The 19,423-nt window shown below is 47.0% G+C and overlaps 1 protein-coding gene across 4 annotated transcripts in view; it reads left to right on the forward strand.

Annotated features, from left to right (window-relative positions):
- The window catches only part of plxna4 (plexin A4), a 138,545-nt gene that overhangs the window by 12,098 nt on the left and 107,024 nt on the right, over window positions 1–19,423 (forward strand). For all 4 annotated transcript variants that reach the window (XR_015864213.1, XM_088406532.1, XM_088406533.1 and 1 more), the window contains exon 3: window positions 6,110–6,292. Coding sequence is in view for 3 of the 4 variants with exons in the window: in XM_088406532.1 (XP_088262658.1) it covers window positions 6,110–6,292 (183 nt within the window). In the remaining variant the exon portion in view is untranslated. The remainder of the gene's footprint in view (window positions 1–6,109; window positions 6,293–19,423) is intronic.

A 19,423-nucleotide genomic window follows, 5' to 3' on the forward strand; every position in this document is an offset into this window, starting at 1 on the left:
GATTTTATTTATTTATTTATTTTTCCATTTGACACTATTTATAGGTAATGCAGCAAAACAGTGATTGACCAAAAATGTATGCGCATTTTTTTAAATTATTCCTCTCCAACGAAGACACTGTCTTTAGATGTCCATAAAAGCCAAAATATCGGGGCGACCGTTCTAATATTTTGGAGTATCAAGCGCATATCATGTGCACATAAGTTTGGATGAATCTTGTAGCATCACATAATGCTTATTTTCGATTGATATTAATCGAGCACGAGCGATATCGCCCGGTACAAAGTGCCGGATTGTTGAAGAGGATCTCAGCGATTGGATAATGTTCGCAGCATGAAGTAATCCTCGATCAGATTAACAATGAAGCCATTCTTCCTCTCGTGATGATTCCTTTTGATTTATTTATTAATTTCTCTTTAAGCGGTATCGAGGTTTAGATCAGATCATGAAACGGAAGCGCTTTGGCTGACTTTGTGACTGTTTTGCACCCGGGAATAAATCAGTTCATCCATGCCTGCTTTACATAATCTGATCCGGGAGAGAGAAAGCGGGATATGATGAAAAGGACGGCGAGGATGCCCCCCCCAAAATGGCCGCCACGCTTGGCCGAGCCACATAATGCACGCTCAACAGTATAAGTCCGTGTCCATAGATCATCGTGAAGTGGCATGTGACCTATAAAAGCCGTTGCCTGCAATTTACATGGCCGCTCGGTCAGCAGAAAAAAAAAATATTGGGGGGGGCAAAACAAAACGGCGGGTCTCAAAAAATGCATCCTTGATTCATTTCTCTTCTCATTCTCTCCCAATGCTTCCCCCAGCACTTTTGGCAGTCCTTTAAATGGGATGAGAAAATGACAAGGTCGCGTGGCAGTCCCAGGCGCGCAGGCTCATCCCCCTCCACTAATGATCATTAATTACATGCCATTAACCGACATGCCACGGGCCCTTTTCACACATTCGTCATGTGTCTCTCGCCTTCCGGATTCGATCCGAATAATGAGATTGTTCTACTCGCCTTTGAGTCGACGTGACATCCTGCCTTCGCGTGCCACATTTCATCGTGCGCAGTTCACCGCGGTTTTTTCCGCCAAACCTCCGGAGGGCGCTCAAACGACTTTGAAAAAGACATCGTGTCGTTGCAATTATTTTCCTCAATATTGCCACGGTTTTAATATGCTAATTTTTCTTGGGAATGCACACATCTGATATCCATACGTTTTCTAGAGCTGCTTCTCCTCCCAAGGGGCTTGCCGGTGCCTATCCCAGTACAGTACACAGCCGCTACAGTAGCGGCTGGAGTTGCGTTGTGCGTCCACTAGATGGAGCTGTGCTAAAGGGAATGTCAACAAATCAACTAAGTCAGTCAAACTTTATTAATAAACCGAAATGAAGATTAAAGGTGATTTGTGGAAAGTATGATCTAAAGAATGTGGAAAAATACTTCTTGATTTTATTTCTGTTTAGATCAGTTTCTCAACTATATTTTGCCAGCCCCCCCCCCCCCAGAAAAGAGGGGGCCCGCCCCACTATTTGAGAAGCACTGGTTTAGATCAATGCCAAGACGAATCAATAGATTAAAGGAGTATGATTATGATTCGATTCAATATTAAACTTATTTTTTTAATTAAATTGCAACCTCAACCCCTAATATATATTATTTTATTGATTAAAAAAACAGTTTCTGGATTTATTTCATAAAATAATGCTTTCGTTTTTGTGCCTTTTAGGTGCGCCTCATAGTGTGGAAAATACGGTTCATCAGGACCGTCCCGATTTGGTTCCTGCGGTCTTAAAGGGGCATTTATGTCAAAGCCGATAAATCCATGACAAATGGTGGCAACTACATGACCATAGCAACCGCGTAGCAACTGTCATCGCCATAACTACTGCAAACAAATCTGTGGCTTTACCTTGAAACAATGCTGATATATGTCAAATATATCACATGCATCCTAAATGGGAGGCATAATCAGCGTCCGATGAGTCAGTCTCGGCCGCGTCCACGGGAAGCAAAAGGCGAGTTCATTGGTTTAGACCATCCAGACTGCCCCCCCCCCCCCCCCCCCCTCCACTTTATCCCACTCCATCCATCCGCATATCCGCTATCCGGCTGGTCCGGCCGTCCCGCTAATTAAATCTCCATACGTGATACCACTTGCTAAAGGTCAGCATTCATCACAATAGAATTATTCCGCGATTAGGCAACGTTGTCTGGCGGCCGGCTTCATCCTCCCGACGTTGGCGTGATCCTTATTTAACGATTTGGACGGGCGCAATTGTAGAAATCAGGCGTTGCCTCGCGGCTTTCATTTTCTCCTCCTTCCGCCCCGATTCTCGGCTTTGTTTATGAGGAATCGGCACCCCGCGGCCGACCTCTTAGCGTTTGCGAGCCGCCGTATTTTTCTTCATCATCGAGCGGTCCCCACAGTGTCACGCAAAGGAGGAGTTAAATCCTACGCCGTGACAGCCATGACTCAAACTAAATTTGAGCTCTACTGACTCGAAGACACGAAAAGGAAATTCTCCGGATACCTCTGCGGAGCATCGGAAACTCAGCATCACAAAGGCATCATCGCCAGCAGATGTATGCGATTAAATTTGATTTTAAGAAAGCGCATTCACGCAATGGGTCGCAGAATAGATTCTTTTTTAACAGACATCCCTCAAGGTAACAATAAAGGAATTATACCAAACAATGACAAACATAAACCAAAATCAGGTGATGTAACCATAGTAACCAAGTGTACCGTAACTATAGCAAGCGCTCGAAACTAGACTCTGAAAACTAGACTCGGAAGAGAACTAACAAACAGCTCGAGGGCTTGACTTTTTGATGGTAAATACGGGACGGGAAAGGTGATTAATACATCTCCATGGCAACCCATATCACAATCGTGTGAATGCCCGGCGTAATTACAATGAGCTCGAGTAATCCTTTTAGTCAGATCGTAGTTCTGCCCATCATCCTGACAGGTCAGCAATTTGGCATCGGCAAATGGCGTATTATGTAATGATATACTTTAACAGGCGCTACTTTTTTTCTATCGAGGGAAAACTTCCCCTTCAATCACCGATAATTGCATGAAAGCCCAAGCAGCTCGCCGCGCTATTAATGTGGAATCATCCCATTAACGCATGGTTGTCATCCAAATTTGTGTGGAATTATTGCGGCGAAAGGGACGAGGCCAGCGCAAGAAAACGGGACTCTTTGGGGCCCGCTGGAGCAGATCGGCCACATGAAATGAAATTTCCCCCGCGCTTGAATATGTGTCATTAACGCTGCCGAACGGCGGCCAACAGAACGGGCCCCCGTCGCCGCGCCAGCGCAGATTAGGCCGTACATCAGAGAGCGTAGGAGAGCGGATCTCCTTCAGTGGCCGCTAATCGCTTTCCGCGTGGCCCCCTTCTCATTCTCGCAGCGTCCATATCAACTGACACGCCGCGCGACCTAGAGCGCAAAAATGGATACGACAGAGAGTGACCCCATTCCGCCTCCGCTTCTGGCCTTCGTCCAAATATAGGAACGGCGCTTGGGACTGACTCGGCTTGAGGGACGCTCGAGGAACCATTCCTTCCCGATGACCACGGGCCTACCTTGTTGGGTTTTGACTTCCTTATCCGTCTGTCCATCCATTCATTTGTTCATAAAATATATGAAGCCATGAAAGGTAGTTTGGGGCTTCTAGGGTCAATCCCTGTTCAGATCCAGACCACATAACAACGTTGCCCATTTTGGTACTTTCTCAGCTTTATGACTTTCATTCCATAGCTGTGTAATTTAGATTTGTAGGCACCTTTTTTCGTGAACTTAATGCATAGGTCGAGGGTCCCCGTCCTGCATTTAGCATTTAACCCTAAGACTGAATTCGAACTGATTAACTGGCCGATTGCACAGACAAAGCAAGACTCGGTGTGATTGCCCCGCCCCCAACCCCCCAAAAAAACAAGTTTCAGCTATAGCGATTGACAGGCGATCAAACAAATGGCCCGTGCCGAAACAATACCAACAAAGATTTATTTGTTGCCGCCACGTTCATCTTAAGGGAGAGTCGTCCGTCAACGACGAGCAAGAAATGTTATTTTGTCATTTCAACGAGATATCCGTGGCTTGTCAAAGGCACAACTTCCGGCGCCAGTCGCATCAGCATCTTATTAGCGCAGCTGGCGGAGCGCCGCGTTGATATCATTTGCCATTCTGACCCAGGACGTCTGGAGCAGCGCAAGTACCAATGTCATGTTCCGGCGGCGTAATGAAAACGTGTCTGCTTCCTGACAGACACAAAGTATATTTCACCAGATTGCGGCAGTCGCGCTCACTCACCAAACACACTCGACGAGATGGCGGATGTGATTGGCAAGCGGCTCGAGTGATGCGGCGAATAACACGGCTGCGCTAAGCCACGAAAACGCCAAAACAGAAATATGCACACGTGCAGATAATGTCGAGCGATTTAGTTGGGATTATCCAAACCACTTATGCGGGCTGGGAATCGGGTAATTGCTCTCGACAGGAACGTCTTCGCGTTTTTTTTGGAGTTCTCCGAGGAAGCGTTTAATAATGAAAGCAGCGAATACTACAAAGTTTTCTATCTGCCACAGCCTGTTAGCCTTTTCATTTCTTGGAAGAGAAAACGCGTCACAAGCGCAGGAAGTACGAAAAAAGCAATTTTAGGCAATGTCTCTTTTGCGGTGTTGTGACAATCGTCCATTTTTTTTGCCAAAGCGTAGAACCGTGGAGGAAACATTTTTTCAACAGGTAAAATCATTTGAACATATTTGCAAATATTTTTAAACAACGTGTCAACCTACCTGTACACTAGACGCTAAAAACGTAGCATTTCTCATAATGCTATGGGGTGTTAGGGTTAGTAATAAAAAAAAACTCTTTTTTTGAAGGGGGCATTCGCCTTACATTATTATATACATTATGCAAAATAAGTAAACAATTTTTTCTGATTTTATTCAGTCTGCAGCTCACGATTTTGTCAGTTTTTCCCCGTAATAGCGCGCGGTGTGCATAGGTCAATACCCCGTGGCATTATGGGGAAAATTGCTATGTTTTTACTCCGCGCTAGCAGTTCCACGTTTCAATACATTTTGATAAGTGCTCCCATATATTAATGGTTGTTTACCCCTTTCCGTTCGTCCTTGCTCCTTTTACCCTCCGACCCCGTGACACCAGCCGGCTCCAAATCCGGCTAATCTTCATCGATCATTCATACCTCTTAAACGCCGGGCCCAAAGGCTCACCGTGGCCGAGATAAGTCGCCTTCCATTTATCTAATGAAAACCCGGGCCTATATTTCTTCTGCTAGCCTCTCGTGAAAGGTTACTACTCCGGGGTGAAAAATGGAAACTAAGGTTCCACTTCATCCGTGAGCGTTCCACCTTTGACCGCTTCCCACTTTGCATTTCAAGCAAATGAGTTCTGTGTTTTCCGTTTGGCGTCAATGTTTGTCGTGCCCGCGCCAAGACGTCAAATTATACCGGGGATAATAGACTTCATGTGATGGCCGGACCATAACTCAAGTCTTCTATCTCCACTGACGCTTTTGAATTGAACGCGACGGCGTCATCACCTGCCAAATCTTCCCTGGCATTCAATCACGCGGCGAAGCCATTCATCACGCCATGCCGCTTTCCTCCTACGGAAAGTCTTTTCAAACGCAACCACACGCACGCACCAAGTGAAATAATGACCAATCCACAGCGCCGTTATTCTCTTATCAAAGCCCATAAGTCATTCTACCCCACCAGGTGTCACACCTGATGGAAATATTGTCTGGCGGCGGGGTGGAATGCCGAATGCAAACAAGAAATGGGCCTAAGAGCTGTTTTTACTCCACAAAGATGGCTGCCCAATGTCAATGCAGTGCAGGGATTTGCTTGAAAGTGTCGCGACGCTTTGCATCATTTCCTGTTTTAATATCTGGGCGCTAGCTAGTTAGCGTAAAGCGCTTTGAGTACCCAAGGCAGAAAAGCGCTATATAAGTGAAAGTCCATTTACCGTATCGTTGTGACCAGATTATTACGCGCAATATCAACCAAAAAAGTATTGAAAGTTGTTAAGGATATTTAGTTTTTGTTTCTCGGTCACTCCCGTGCAGCTGTTGACCATCGACGACGACTTTTGCGGCCTGGACATGAACGCTCCGCTTGGCGTGTCGGAGATGGTGCGCGGCAGGCCCCTCTTCTCCGACGCCGCCGACAAGATGACCTCCGTCGTGGCCTACGTCTATAAGAACCACTCGCTGGTCTTCGTGGGCACCAAAAGCGGGCGCGTCAAGAAGGTAAGCGTTCCGAAACGCCTCGTAAGGTTCCGAGGGAGTGCCGCGGTCGTACTAGAGGCGGATCGACTTTCAAGCCAACTCGGCGAGTCAGCTGTTTTTGTTGCGGCGAGTGCATGTGCGTGCCTGTGCATGCGCGCGTTGACTTTGAGCGTGTTGCGAGGAAGCGGAGGTGTGATCAAGCCAGCCCCCGAGGGGGGATTTGATTCCTGCAGCCAAACCTATCTGGTGTCTCTCTACATCCTCCCGGCCCATTACGCGCACACCCACCCACCCACGCACACACACATGCTTCCTGTGCATCCTCTGCATCACAAAGCGACTTTTTCTCCACTTTGGACTTAAATCCCGGCCCCCCTGGGGGGCGCAAATGGAAGCCCGCGTCAGCATGTTGCAGAAGTTGCTAGACGGCGCACATCAGCATGTTGCAGAACTGATTGGACTTCTTATCGGTCTCTTCAGGCACTGTCTTTGAAGCGAACCCGGCGCTTTTTGTAGCGCTTAGCGCGCGACGACATCACAGCCTCCCCGGAGGAACACGTCACGCGCCGCACGGCGGCGGGCCTGCTTGCGGCCAAACGGGATTTGTTAAGCGAAACATCACCGGGATAAGCCGGGGTTGAGCATGTCGCGGCTTGTACCTTGGGCGTCCCCCGCGTGCCCTCTCGGCCCTTCCGCGGGCTAATAGGATGACTGACGCTCCGCCGCGAGGTGTCGGCGACGGGCGCTAGCTTGCGCGCCTCTTTTTCGCTCTAGGTGCAAGGCCGTAACTGTGACTAACTCTCGGATGGTGAGCTTGAAGGGCGGGTGGAAAACCGCCTTACAAGCAAGGGGAGGTTGAGCTGGAGGACAGGCGCCCGCGTTGAAACGTGTGTGTGAATCGCACCAACCGCCAGACATCCTTGGACTTAGTAGGGTAGCTCCAGACCAAAAAAAAATGTCCGCTACAGTACGTGCGTCCCGATAGGCCGGCTCTGATTCGTTTTAGTGTCAATGTTAGCTTAATGCTAACACAAATTTGGCAAAGATTCGCGTCAGACATCGCAGGAGGGGTTCGTCTTAAAAAATACAGACAAGCAATGTCGCAATATGCAGGACAGGTAACATAAAAATTCCCAAGGGCACATATTCGAAATCCGTGCACATTCGAGTTGATACAAGTCAAATTTAAAAAGACAGCAGTCAACCAAAGTGCTGTACAATCAAATAAAAGTGCAAATAGAAACGTAAAAACACACAAACAGATAAGACAGCGCTTCAGGGACGTCAGCTTTCAAGGCGTATTCAAAGCGAGTATGTTTTCAAATGGATTTAAAAGCATTTTACACAGACCGCTTGCGACGTCTTCATTTGACAGTCAAATGTCAAGTCTCCAAAATAAGACAATAGAGAAAACATAATCTCGCTGCGTTTCAACAGGCGTCAATTATATGCGGATTGAGGCTATTTTTGGGCTCAAATACATCAGACATATTATTAAGTTAGAAGCGATTTGCAAATATGCAAAAAACAGTAAGTACGTAAGGTCAGTACGTAAACTACTTATGTGTGAGTTCCAAATATATTTCCATAATGTAGTATTTGCAAGTACGTCCAAAAGAGTTTGCGAGCGAAAACCGTTTGCTCCGCACTCGCTTAATCACAGAGAGAAGAAGAGAACCTGAGATATCTGCCAAGGCACACAAGCAAAGGGTGATTTTGACACTGTTTGTTATGCTTGATTGCCGGCCCCTTCCTGTGTTTGTTTTGCCGCTTTTATTGCGCACGGGGGCCACGAGTGGCTCGGGCGGCGGCGCTCGCTCCGGCAATAACCATCTCGCTGCAGAGCGACTATGTAATCATATTTTATACCTGCTGCTCATGTATGATAATGAGCAGCAAATTTAGTGTCTGCGGGTAATAAAAGCCGAGGCGGTTGTGAATCTTTTCTGATGAATTCAGTCTGCCCGCAAATCTTCTTTTGGATGAGCGCTACGCTCCTTTCTTAAGACGCCGGTGTCCGTTCGCCGTCGGCTTTCTCGTCAGCTTGTGCCCGTGTGGCACCCAGACGGAAGCGGATCGATACCCCGCCGTGGAAAGTGCGCATTACAAACCGATAGTCCCCTCCCACGCGCGCCGGGCTCCGCCCCGCTCGTTAAAGCGTATACCATTAGATGACATCACGGCCAGTAAAAGACAACAGCACAACAATAAAAGGTCCGGGTCTGGGTCCTGTGACCCCCCCCCCGTTTTCCCGACTAATGGATGTTGATTTATATACACCGCCTCAACGTGATCCATCCAGTGGCTCGGCCCCCCACCACCTCCGTTTTTTTGGGGCTTTTAACTATTATTTATGGTGCTGTGAGCGACACATCCGTCGGAATAAAAACGAGTCCGGTAAAACGGACCTTAATGCCGGCTCACTTTAATGACATCATGAATTGAAGTGGGGCGGGAAGCGCTAGCCAATGACATTTCGTAAGCTCGTGAAATGTTTCTATTTGACGGCCCGGGATAATATTTAACGTTTATATCACCGCATCTCGCGGCGTAATTCAAGAGGTTGGCAAACGATACGTGAGGTAGGGTGTCAAACGACATGAGGAGCTTTAATGCGGACGAATGCTTGCGCTAAATGTCAAAGGTGAGCGTAAAGCTCCGGCTGACGCTAAGAGGTAACGCCGTCTTACGTCAAACCGATCGGAACCTTTTTGCCTGATTGGGAATATCAAGCGGTGAACACTGTGTCATCCTTGTCAGGTGTTAATGGTTGAGTTATAAATCAGTCCGCTTCAAACAAAAAAATCAAAGAATGCTTTACAGCCAAATAGCACTAATAAATAAACGCCGCGCTTTGCCAAGGTTGGATCGATGCTGGCCGGCGGATGAGAAAATGCGATGCTGGATTCATTCCATTGTTGATTTTATGATGGTCTCCATGCAAAAAAAAAAAAAACTTTGCAGAAATGACTCACTTTTCAAAGTAACTTCCAAGATTTGCAGTCGAGTCGAAAAATCCAGAAAAGCTCAGTTCCTGAATTGAAAGCGGGGTCTCGCGGCGCTTTGAAGAAGTGAGCTCTTTTTTTGGGGGGGGGCTTTCACGGTCGAGCAACTTTAAATTGCTTCCCTCTCCAAAAGGAGACACTTGATATCAACTCATTTCGATGCAGGCGTACAAAAGAGAACCTCTGAAATCGTCTCACCTGAGACTTTTGGTGCGTCGCCCCATAGTGACGGTAAACTATCCCACACGCCGTTGAACCCCGATGAACCTTGAACTCAAAACCCGAGGTCAGATCCTCCAGTTTGTCAGAATGTATTCCCGTTGCGACGGGCACTTTCTTTCCAATCGGAAGAGGAAGCAGAAAAGAGGAGGCATGACGAACGGGGACGATGCGGACAAAAAGTGGGAATTTTGAAGCTTCGCCGTCTCAGGTGTTGACTTAGACGCCAAACGGGTCAATCCTGACACGGGATGGTTAACGTTTGCTTTTGCGGAGGGAAAGGTCAACGTCTTCCGTCAACCTCCTGTCAATTTGCCACTTTGGCGTTTCCCCTTCTCGCCTGAGTCGTCAGTTTTTTTTTTTTTTGCGTGCTCCCGCTGGCCTCATCATCGCAAACATGCCATTTATCCGCCATTTCATTATTCCGCTCGCCGGAGTGGCTATGTCGTGTCACGCCGGTGTGCTTCGTAACCTAAAAAATAGCATTTACTGTAGAGTGGAGTCAATTATAGCTGAAGGTTCTCAAATGGCGCTTCTAGGACTATGACAGATTGTTTGTGCAGCTATCAGCAAATCTTGTAGGATTCTTTTTTTCTTGCCCTGACGGGAACAGTAACATTTCTTTTCAAATTGAGAGCAAATTGATTGCAACCGGAGTCAAGTTATTGCTAAATTGTGTCAAAATGACTCATTTGCAAAACAGCTTCAGCATTCCGATCCAAAAATGCTTTCGGTACTTGGCTACTAAAAAAAAAAAAAAAAAAACGCAGAGGCACGTCATTTAAAATAAGTTGAGAACCACTGCATTCAGTTAATCTTGACAGTATGTGTGGTAAACTACTATATTTCAATAAACCCCACCCCTAAATCACCATTTGATTATATATTTGCATTGTTAATAACGGCAACGTTTGACTCAAAAAGAACTCGCCGGCGCCCCCTCTGGACCGGGTCGCTTGTCGACTCCAGCTCTTCCTCCAGATGTTTATTGCTCCGGACCGCCTCCGTGCGCGGCGTGGCTTGATTACGTTATTGTTTCGACGACGTCTCCCACGCTCGTCCGCGGGGCCGCGCGACGGGTCGTTTAGCTCCGCATTCAGATTATTGAAACGGGCCGAGCCGAGGCGCGGTCAGTGGAGCAGAGGATTAACTGCTCGGAGCTAATGATGAAATACGCCCGAGGATGTGTCGGTGTTGTGCTCCGAAAACAACCCCCCCCCGGCTCCACACCCCATCGGGCCTCGTTACGCTATCGGAACATGTGGACGGCCAATCTCCGCAACCCTGAGTGGCGAGCGATACCGCCCCGTGGTCCAAACCGCCGCTGCATGCAGCTAGCATGGCCAGAATGCTAATGTTCCCGTGCTGTTAAGTATTCCTCGGCAGTTCTTCCCAGTTGACTTGGCACTATGGGTGTGTGTGTGTGTGTGTGTGTGTTGCTGCTCCTTTACCAGCTAATGCGGCAGCGTGTTGCCATGGTAGCGAGCGACTATCGCCGGCATAGTTTGGAATGTATACAAGGCACTAGCTCAGAGGATACAAACATACTGGTTTCACAAGAGAACAAGTTCTGCCATGGAGACTATTATTGAAGAGAATATTTTCAGGAACCAAATGACGCCGAAATGGAAAGCCTATTGAGAGGCTGTGGGTTCGATCCCCCGACCGTCAAGACCGTGTCGAAGTGTCCTTGAGCAAGACACCGAACCCCGAGTTGCTCCTGATGTTGTGTCCTCAGTAGTTACAGTAGACTACAGTACAGTAACTACTGTAGGTAATGTAAAGTGCTTTGAGTACCCAAGGCAGAAATGTGCTAAATAAGTGAAAGTCCGTTTACCATTTACCGTATTTACCGTGTTCGGACCATATTATTACTTGCAATATCAACAAAAAAAGTGTATATTGTTGTGTTATACGCTAAACAGTTTATTCTAAATGTACTAAACATTTTTTTGGATAGACTAAACATTGCTGTAACGTGGGGGTCCACTGTACTATTTTTGAGGAAATATAAACTAATCAACCACCCTATGCATTCAGATAGCCCTTTGTAATTGGTTAATTCTTGGGTGCATTCAGGTGGCCTCTGTTAAAGACAGGCACTGTGAGTGGAAGGATTCTTGTGTTGGCTCGTGTTGAGGGGAAACGCGGGGAAAACAGACTAGCGTGCGTGTAGGAAGCCGGGGAAGTGATGCGCCCCACGTCTTGTAGATCCCGACATGTACACACCACACTGGAGTTTTCCATCACGGGAACACGTAGCGAGGTGTTAGCAGGTCAGACGTGATCTGAAGGCCGTGACAGACGCGCGGGATCTCTCGCTGCTACGCAAGGTATGCAAGTCTGACTCAGCAGACGCAAAGTACGTTGTAAAAATAACCGGTCACCTCCCTTGCGTCTTTTCCCGTGCGTATTTTTAGCCAAGCTTCCCCGCCCGCTCTTTCATAATTGATAAGCTTTCCGGGGTGCTCGCAATACAATGGCGATTTTGCAGCACGCCGCACGTAGTCGACTTCAAGCCGAAATCCACCAAGAGGCTTAGCAAAATGGCGCTTATTTCCCCGACGGGAAAACGGCGACGTTCTGATGTTCGTGGCCGCATTTGGAGAGGCCATTCCCGCCTCCTGCACATGCGCGAAGAGACACCGAAAATAGGAAAAAAGAGTCATTTTTCGTCTCTGGGTTTTTTTTTTTCTCCCCTGACGTTTTGAACCGGAGTTGACTCTCTGAGCGTCGACTGCTCGGGGTTAAGAAAAGGACACGGCAAGGTCTGACACGTCACGCGCTCTTTGATCCGACGTATCATCTTACAATATTGCCATTGGCTGCCTTTTGTACGAGACATCCTTGAGCTTTTTTTTTTTTCCATCCTCGCCTTAACATACATGCTAATCTTTGTAGCGTAACATCACAGCGTCTCTAATAGCGAGAGAAAGGCATGCACGCGGCGCCGCGGCGGATCATTTATCAAAACATTAGCTCATTTGTTAATATCGTGAATTTCCGCATCTTTGGAGCAGATTGGGCGAGCTGAATACATGCTATGATTTCTCCTCCCTCCCTCCACTGGAAGTCGTCTCGTCACGCGGCCACAATGCTCCGATCCGCGACTTTGACACCCTCAAAGAGCTTGTTTGAGTTCTTAGCCTCCATCTGGCCTATTAAGCCCACTTTTCAGTCCTGCGTCTAGTCAGCCAGTTAATTAGCCCCGCTATTAACGGCCCTCGGCCCTCGCTTGTTATTGTCAAGGCGGCAAACGGGGAGATAATTATGCGCAACTTTTTTCTCGCCTTCGCACGTCGGCCGCCGGATCACCGGCTATGTTGACACTCTGAACTCGGACGCCCGCTCCCCGCGTGCTAATGCTTTCAGACTAGCCATGAATTCAAGCTGGGATTGTGTTGTCCTTGAAAGAGCGGCAATTTCACATCTTCCTGGTCTACGTTTATCATAGCTGCTCATTGGAATCCACCATCCTACATCAGTCTGTCATTGAAGGTCAAGTTCTGGTACACTACCAGTCCAAAGTGTTGAAACACTTATTCAGCGGTTCCCCACCTTTTTTCAGTGATGTACCTCCTGTGAAATATTTTTTTCAGCCAAGTACCCCTTAACTAGTGCTAAGATATTTAAAAAAAAAAAAAACGTATCCCCCCCCCCAAAAAAAAAAATATTGTCATAAATTAATATTTGTCCACAGAAAAATATTATACATAAAGCGTCCCAAGGAAAGTGCGTTTGAATGGCTAGTTTGTGGCTACAGCAAAAAAAAAAAAAACACACACACATGGCATACGTTTAATTATCCATTCTCAGAGGTCATCTACTTTTTTATTGTTGATTAAACGCTATATAAAATGTTTACGGATGCAGCACCTCAAGAAAATGAACAATGTATGATTTTATTATGTGGCGTAGGAGTACTGAATAATTGCACGGGGACTATTTGTTTGTGCTCCAGTGGTGGTGGGAGGGGGAGATCAATAGTATGTCTACAGCTAATCACGCCGGGCGTTCTTGCGTTGCCCGCCGGATGGATGGCCGGCTGGCCGTAACGGCGCTGTAATTTTCCGTCAATGCCTCCAGTTGTGCAGCCTAGGCGTTAGGTTGAGAAAAACGTTTCGCAAACATGGCACTTGCATTTGGAAAACAAAAAAAAAAAGGCGTTCCCTTTAGGCCGCTGCGCCGCTTGTACGCCCGTGATGGAAAAATAACACCGAGCTCCTCAGCGGAGGCGACGATTGACGTGCGGATCGATCCATTTTTCTGCCTTTTAAATTGGCTGGCGTCGCTGCATTACTCACAAGCTGCGCGTGCAGCTTTATAGAGGACACATCACCGCAGGTGAGACACCCCTCCTCGCCGGCCAATCATCGCTCGCCGGAGGTCCCTGCGGGGCGACCGGCGCCCTCGCTCACCTATCTTTGTTTCCGTCCTCCGCCGCTCCCGTCTTCCCCCCTCTCACTTTGCGGCCTGGCAACTGGGTCATTCCTTCCATCCCCGCGGTCCAAGGCGGCCTCCGCGAATTCGCCGTTTTCGGGCTGGCGACTTAATGGCGCTGCGCTTTCTCGGGATGGGAACGCTCAATCGTTAGATCGTTCGTCTGTGTTAAGCCCGGAGATGTTATCTGGTAGAATCCACTAAGTAAGTGGTTCTCAATCTTTTGTCAGTGAAAATATCTTTTCAAGTAGCCCTTAACCAGCGCGAAGCATTTTTGCCGTCAGGTTCGGATTTATTCAACTTTAGGCCCTTTCAAACGTCATTCGTATCGCCACGCAAAAAAAATGATTAACCTAAAGTGTCCTCTTTTGGATCATTGATGAAATCTGTTTGCAAAAATGTCATTATTCGTTCATTTTTATCCCCCCAAAAAAAACAGTCAATATAAAATGCCAGGCCTTATAATTAGGAATAAATATTTGCGGAAAAATATGAAAGCGTCCTGTTTTGGGGTTACAGTAGAGTTCCGTTGACAAAAATTATTCGTTAATTTAATTATTAATCTATTTGTTCCCCCAAAATAATCACCATAGTGTGAGATTTCTCATTCTTTTTGAGAACAAGTCTGACACTTGGATTCTTTTTTTGTTGACAAATATTTATTAATAGTTAAGTTGGTTTTATTTTTGTAAACAGATCTCTACTGTAACCCCCAAAACAGGACGCTTTAAAATATATATATATATATATATATATATATATATATATATATATATATATATATATAGATTTTTTTGCATAAATGATTTCTTTTTGACATGAAATTTCTTCCATAATCCAAAAGAGGATTTTTTTTCATGGACCGATACAAATGAATTTTGCGAGCGTTTAAATTTTAATAAATCAGACAGGAGCTACATCACTGAAAAATGTTGAGAACCGCTGAATTCACTGTTGGAATCTTTTCAAGATCAATTCCGTAAAATCGAGTCGCTTATTGTCGCGTATTACACACACAGAGATGGTGTTTTTATCAAAAAGCAAACAGAAGTCGTCCGTATCAGTGTTAAATCAAAATGGCTGCCCTCCGGGGCCACTTGTCTGTCATACTGTATACAAGTCTCTGCTTCCAGCGCCTCTTTAACGGCGATGTTTGTTTTGCTTTATTTACCCTCTCTTATTGCACGTTTCCCTTTCACGTAATCTCATAGTAACACATAAAGCAACACGGCGTGCGGTGAGAGGACGGCCACGTTCCCATTCACATTCCTCAACCGAGTGTAAAATCCGACTGCGGCAAAGACACGTGTGAGGAAAAGGAGGTTTGCGCTGCGTAAACGGAGAGAGTCGTTTGTGTCTTTTTTTTTCCTACCGCCACACATTCCCCGCCTCCCTCCGCTAAAAAACGAGCAACGTTGACATTTGTAATCCCGCTTCTTCACGTCCTTGATTCTTGACATACGGGCGCCCTGGGAAATTGGACTTCCAAGGATAGTCTGATGTTAACCCGCCCCCCTTCTTGCTTTCAAATCTCAAAACATCATCTTGTCTACTACGCTTCTCTCTAGAGATGGACGCCTCGTTTTTGCTCATCGTCGAATTCCAATCCTTTCAGTGCCAGAGACGAGAATTTCCGTCATGCGAAATACTTAAGTTGTGTGCCAGTTTTTTGCCATCGAAAACACATTTTCACTGTTTTTGTTCACGTTTTATATGTGGAAGTGTTTCAGATGCTGCAAAAAATATGTCACAGTGCTTCCTTTCAGTACCATAGACGAGAATTTCCGTCATGCGAAATACTTAAGTTGTGCGCCAGTTTTTTGCCATCGAAAACACATTTTCACTGTTTTTGTTCACGTTTTATATGTGGAAGTGTTTCAGATGCTCCAAAAAATATGTCACAGTGCTTCCTTTCAGTACCATAGACGAGAATTTCCGTCATGCGGCCGGTTGGTTCGTCGTTTCTTCGGCCGCTGGTGAATTCGTAGACCAAATCAAACCTCCGTCTTGTTTTTTTTTTTTCTTTTTTTTACATCACAACAACACTTTTGAGATGAAATCCAAGCGCTGCATTGAAATCATCTCGGCTCAGTTGAGTCTCCCAAGTACCTGGCGTCGCGCTCCAGTGGCCCACACTTTAGTTTTGACTGTGATTCCCTGGCGTCTGAACACGCTACATATGCGAGTGCGAAGACGCCTTGGCAGGCGGCGCGTCTTCGGCCGCCAAGTCTGCAGCCCACGTCGTGGTAGACGCGCCGCCTTCGACGGCGCTCGGAAATAGAAGCTTCCGCTTCACCTCCGTCCCAAAACGCGGGGCCGCGATCGGAGCTTGTTTTTCCCTCTCGCAGACTCCTTCGCTTTGACTGATCTGTTTGTCGTGCTCCTTAATTGGAAAACGCTCTCCCGGCGGGCTCGTATGGCGCCATCCTTCTCAAAGCTCTTTTTTTTAATACCTTGTTTGAGATCAGCAGGCCGGCTCGCAGCTGCTGTATAAGCCATTCGTTTGCGATTAGTATATATAGGCCCGACATGTCTACCGGCGCTTGAATAATGAGCTTGCGGTGACAGTTGGGGCGCACCGTGGTTGTTGCGGGTGGAGGGATGGTACTTGGTGGCGGGGGGGGGGGGGGGGGGGGCAAAATGATGTGCAACGTGAACAAATGAGCAGGAGGAAGCGGGGGTCTACTCTCATCTTTTCGGAAAGCCTTCCGCCTCGGCATCATTCGTCTCCATGGATTGCCGCAATCACGGCGGAGTCCCCCAGAGTGCTACTTCGCAACCTTTTCTATTTCTATGAGGTACCCCCTGTGAATTATTTTCTTCAGCTAAGACTTAGTGCCTTAAAGCTTCAGATGCATTCACTTCTTTCTTTCTTTGTGGTGGAAGATGGAGGAGACATCTTCCCATCAATGCGCCCGGGCGACGGCGCACCGTAGCTTCTCAATGTTAAACGATCTCTAATTCTCGAAATCGGGGGATTACACGTCATCGGTTTGTGGTTGAAGAGGGAAATCGCTCATTGTTTAAGGGAGAAAAGGGACGTTTTGGAAGAACTGTGCGCCTTTGTAATTGCAGCTCGAACATGTTCACGCAAAGTAGATGGTTGTGACCGGCATAGCGAAGTCGGAACCCTTTTGTGTCAAACTCCAGTCCTGGAGGGCCGGTATCCTGCACGTTTTTGAATCCTCTCCCTCAAACACATCCGATTCAATTGATTATGGTCCGAGCTGATCTTTTGAATCAGCTGTGTTTGGGAGAGAAAAAAAAAGAAGAAAAACCTGCAGGATACCGGCTCTCAAGGACTGGAGTTTGACACTGAGAATTTCAAGGAACCGAAAGCATTGTTGACAAGCGTTATATGACGCCGCGACACGGCCTCAGTTTACATACACTGTTTACTGTGAGTGTCCGCGTTTCCAGCAGAAGCTCGTAAAGAAACCGATCCCAAAAACCTCCTCCCCAAACGGAAGACTGCCGTCTTATTTTGTTAGCAAACAGTAATAAAAACTCTGTCTACATTACGTTAGATCCATTTCATAGCGGTTGTCCCCCCCCCCCCCCCCCCCCCCCTCACTCAATAAAAGCCTCAGTGAAAGTGGAGGCATTCTCCTCTCTGGTTTCTTCCTCAGCGATAGCGTATCTCCAGCCTCTGCAGTTGCTAGGCTGCATTGCTAGGCAACTAATATCGACTATTATGGGATTCGACCGGACTCAATGGGGAAGTTTAGTAGTAGCGGCAAGCTGGCCTTCTGTTTTTCCGCCGTGCGCTGAACTGTCGCACGTGATTTCCAGTCGGGCCGTCGACAACAGCTGCAGCTCTCACATCAAGTCCTACTTTTTGACGGTCCTTTGCCGCAAGGTCATTTTGCGTAGATAACACGTTATTTTCATATCCCCGAGGACAAACAGCAGCTTCTGAAAGAACGACAATACAAAAAACAAAAAATCGAAGGCTAAATATTCACAAGAACGAGTCCAAGTTGTTTTATTCAGCCATCGGAGGTTTAAGGTCAAGGTGAGAAGTGGCAGCCATTTATTTGGCAAGGACCCCACTTTCACCGTCGCTCTTCGCAAAATGGGATGCGTGCGCACACAAACAAACAATCTCCCCCTACGCCTGATATCGATCGCTTACCTCATTCGCGGCCCCTTCAAAGGCGACTCTCCGACCTTCCCGCTCCCCTCCATTAAAAGTATTGCGGTTGAGCCTAATCTGTCGTCGGGAATCTCGTAAAGACACCCGAGTGTGTACGCGTGAGGTGGACAATTGATGCCTATCCCCAGGGCGATTTGGCTGTTGCAGTATAATGCAGCCGACGCATTTTCGGCGAGCAAACTCGTTTGAACGAGTAGGTTGGAGTTTGAACGTGCGTTTTTGCGCTCCGGGAAATGTTTGTCGGCGCAAGAATGATTTTCAAACTCGTTGCGCGGATTGAAGGATTTCTTCACATCTGTTGGTTTGACAATGGTTGCAAAGAAAACCGTCCAAAATGGAAGCAGGTTTGTGGAAATGCAATCATGTTAGTGAAGGTCAACGATTCTTTTGAACAAAGGATTAAGACTTATAAGCGCGCATGTGTGTGTGTGTGCGTGTGTTTTTCTTTTGCGCGGATTTGAAAGTCGAAATGAGTTTCTGTAAGCCATCAATCAAAGCGGGGCTTGTGTCATCCAACTATATCTTTGTTTGTTGGTTTTCGCAGGGTTACTTGAATCATGTCTCGTAAAGCTTTTACACAAAATGAGCTCCCATGAAGACGATGGGGGGTGCGCGAGCGCATATGTGTGTCGTTAGGGTATCTGTCCAGGTGATGAATGGTCCAATGGGCTGAGTAGAGGAGAGTGTCCATAAAACACCTAAAATGTCCTTAGCCCCTTTCTCGCTTATTGTCCAGCCTTTCATCTTTACTGTTTCTCATCACTCGCCGTCCTCGCTCGCCTTGTTTTGTCTCCACTTGTCATCCATCTTTTCTCTTCCTTCTGTGCTTCTGGCTACAAAAAAACAAGAAAGAAAAACCCCAAACAAATGAGAGCAATATCATTTTACGGGACAGCGACTTCAAAGTTTGTTTGGCAAAATGAAGTAAGGCGAAAAAGTCCCCGAGGGGACGGAGTGAGGACGGACGCGTTTGAGCGGGTGAAACTGTCTCAAGGCAGACAAGCCTGAGCAAGTGCGCTCTATTATTTCAATAAGTTCTTTTTCCATTCTCCTTTCTTCCCATTTCAGTTGTTGAAAGGCCAAGCGTGTACGTAGTTTGGACTCACCATACCGTAGATGCTCTTCACATCGTAATTAGCCGCCGAGAAGACACCTGAACGGGTTGCTCAATGTACTTTTACTCAATGCCCGTGAACATCCTCCCGCCAACGACAGCGCCCGCCCTCGCTCTACCGGCTGAGATGAAAAGACACTCGATCACACGGCGGCTAAACTTTGATCAAACCGGCAACAAGTGTAAATAGGCTCATTAATAGGGATTTGACGGAGGGG

This window comes from Hippichthys cyanospilos, chromosome 22 (assembly GCF_059441005.1).
Source record: "Hippichthys cyanospilos isolate Australia breed blue-spotted pipefish chromosome 22, RoL_Hcya_1.0, whole genome shotgun sequence".
NCBI classification, from domain to species: domain Eukaryota; kingdom Metazoa; phylum Chordata; class Actinopteri; order Syngnathiformes; family Syngnathidae; genus Hippichthys; species Hippichthys cyanospilos.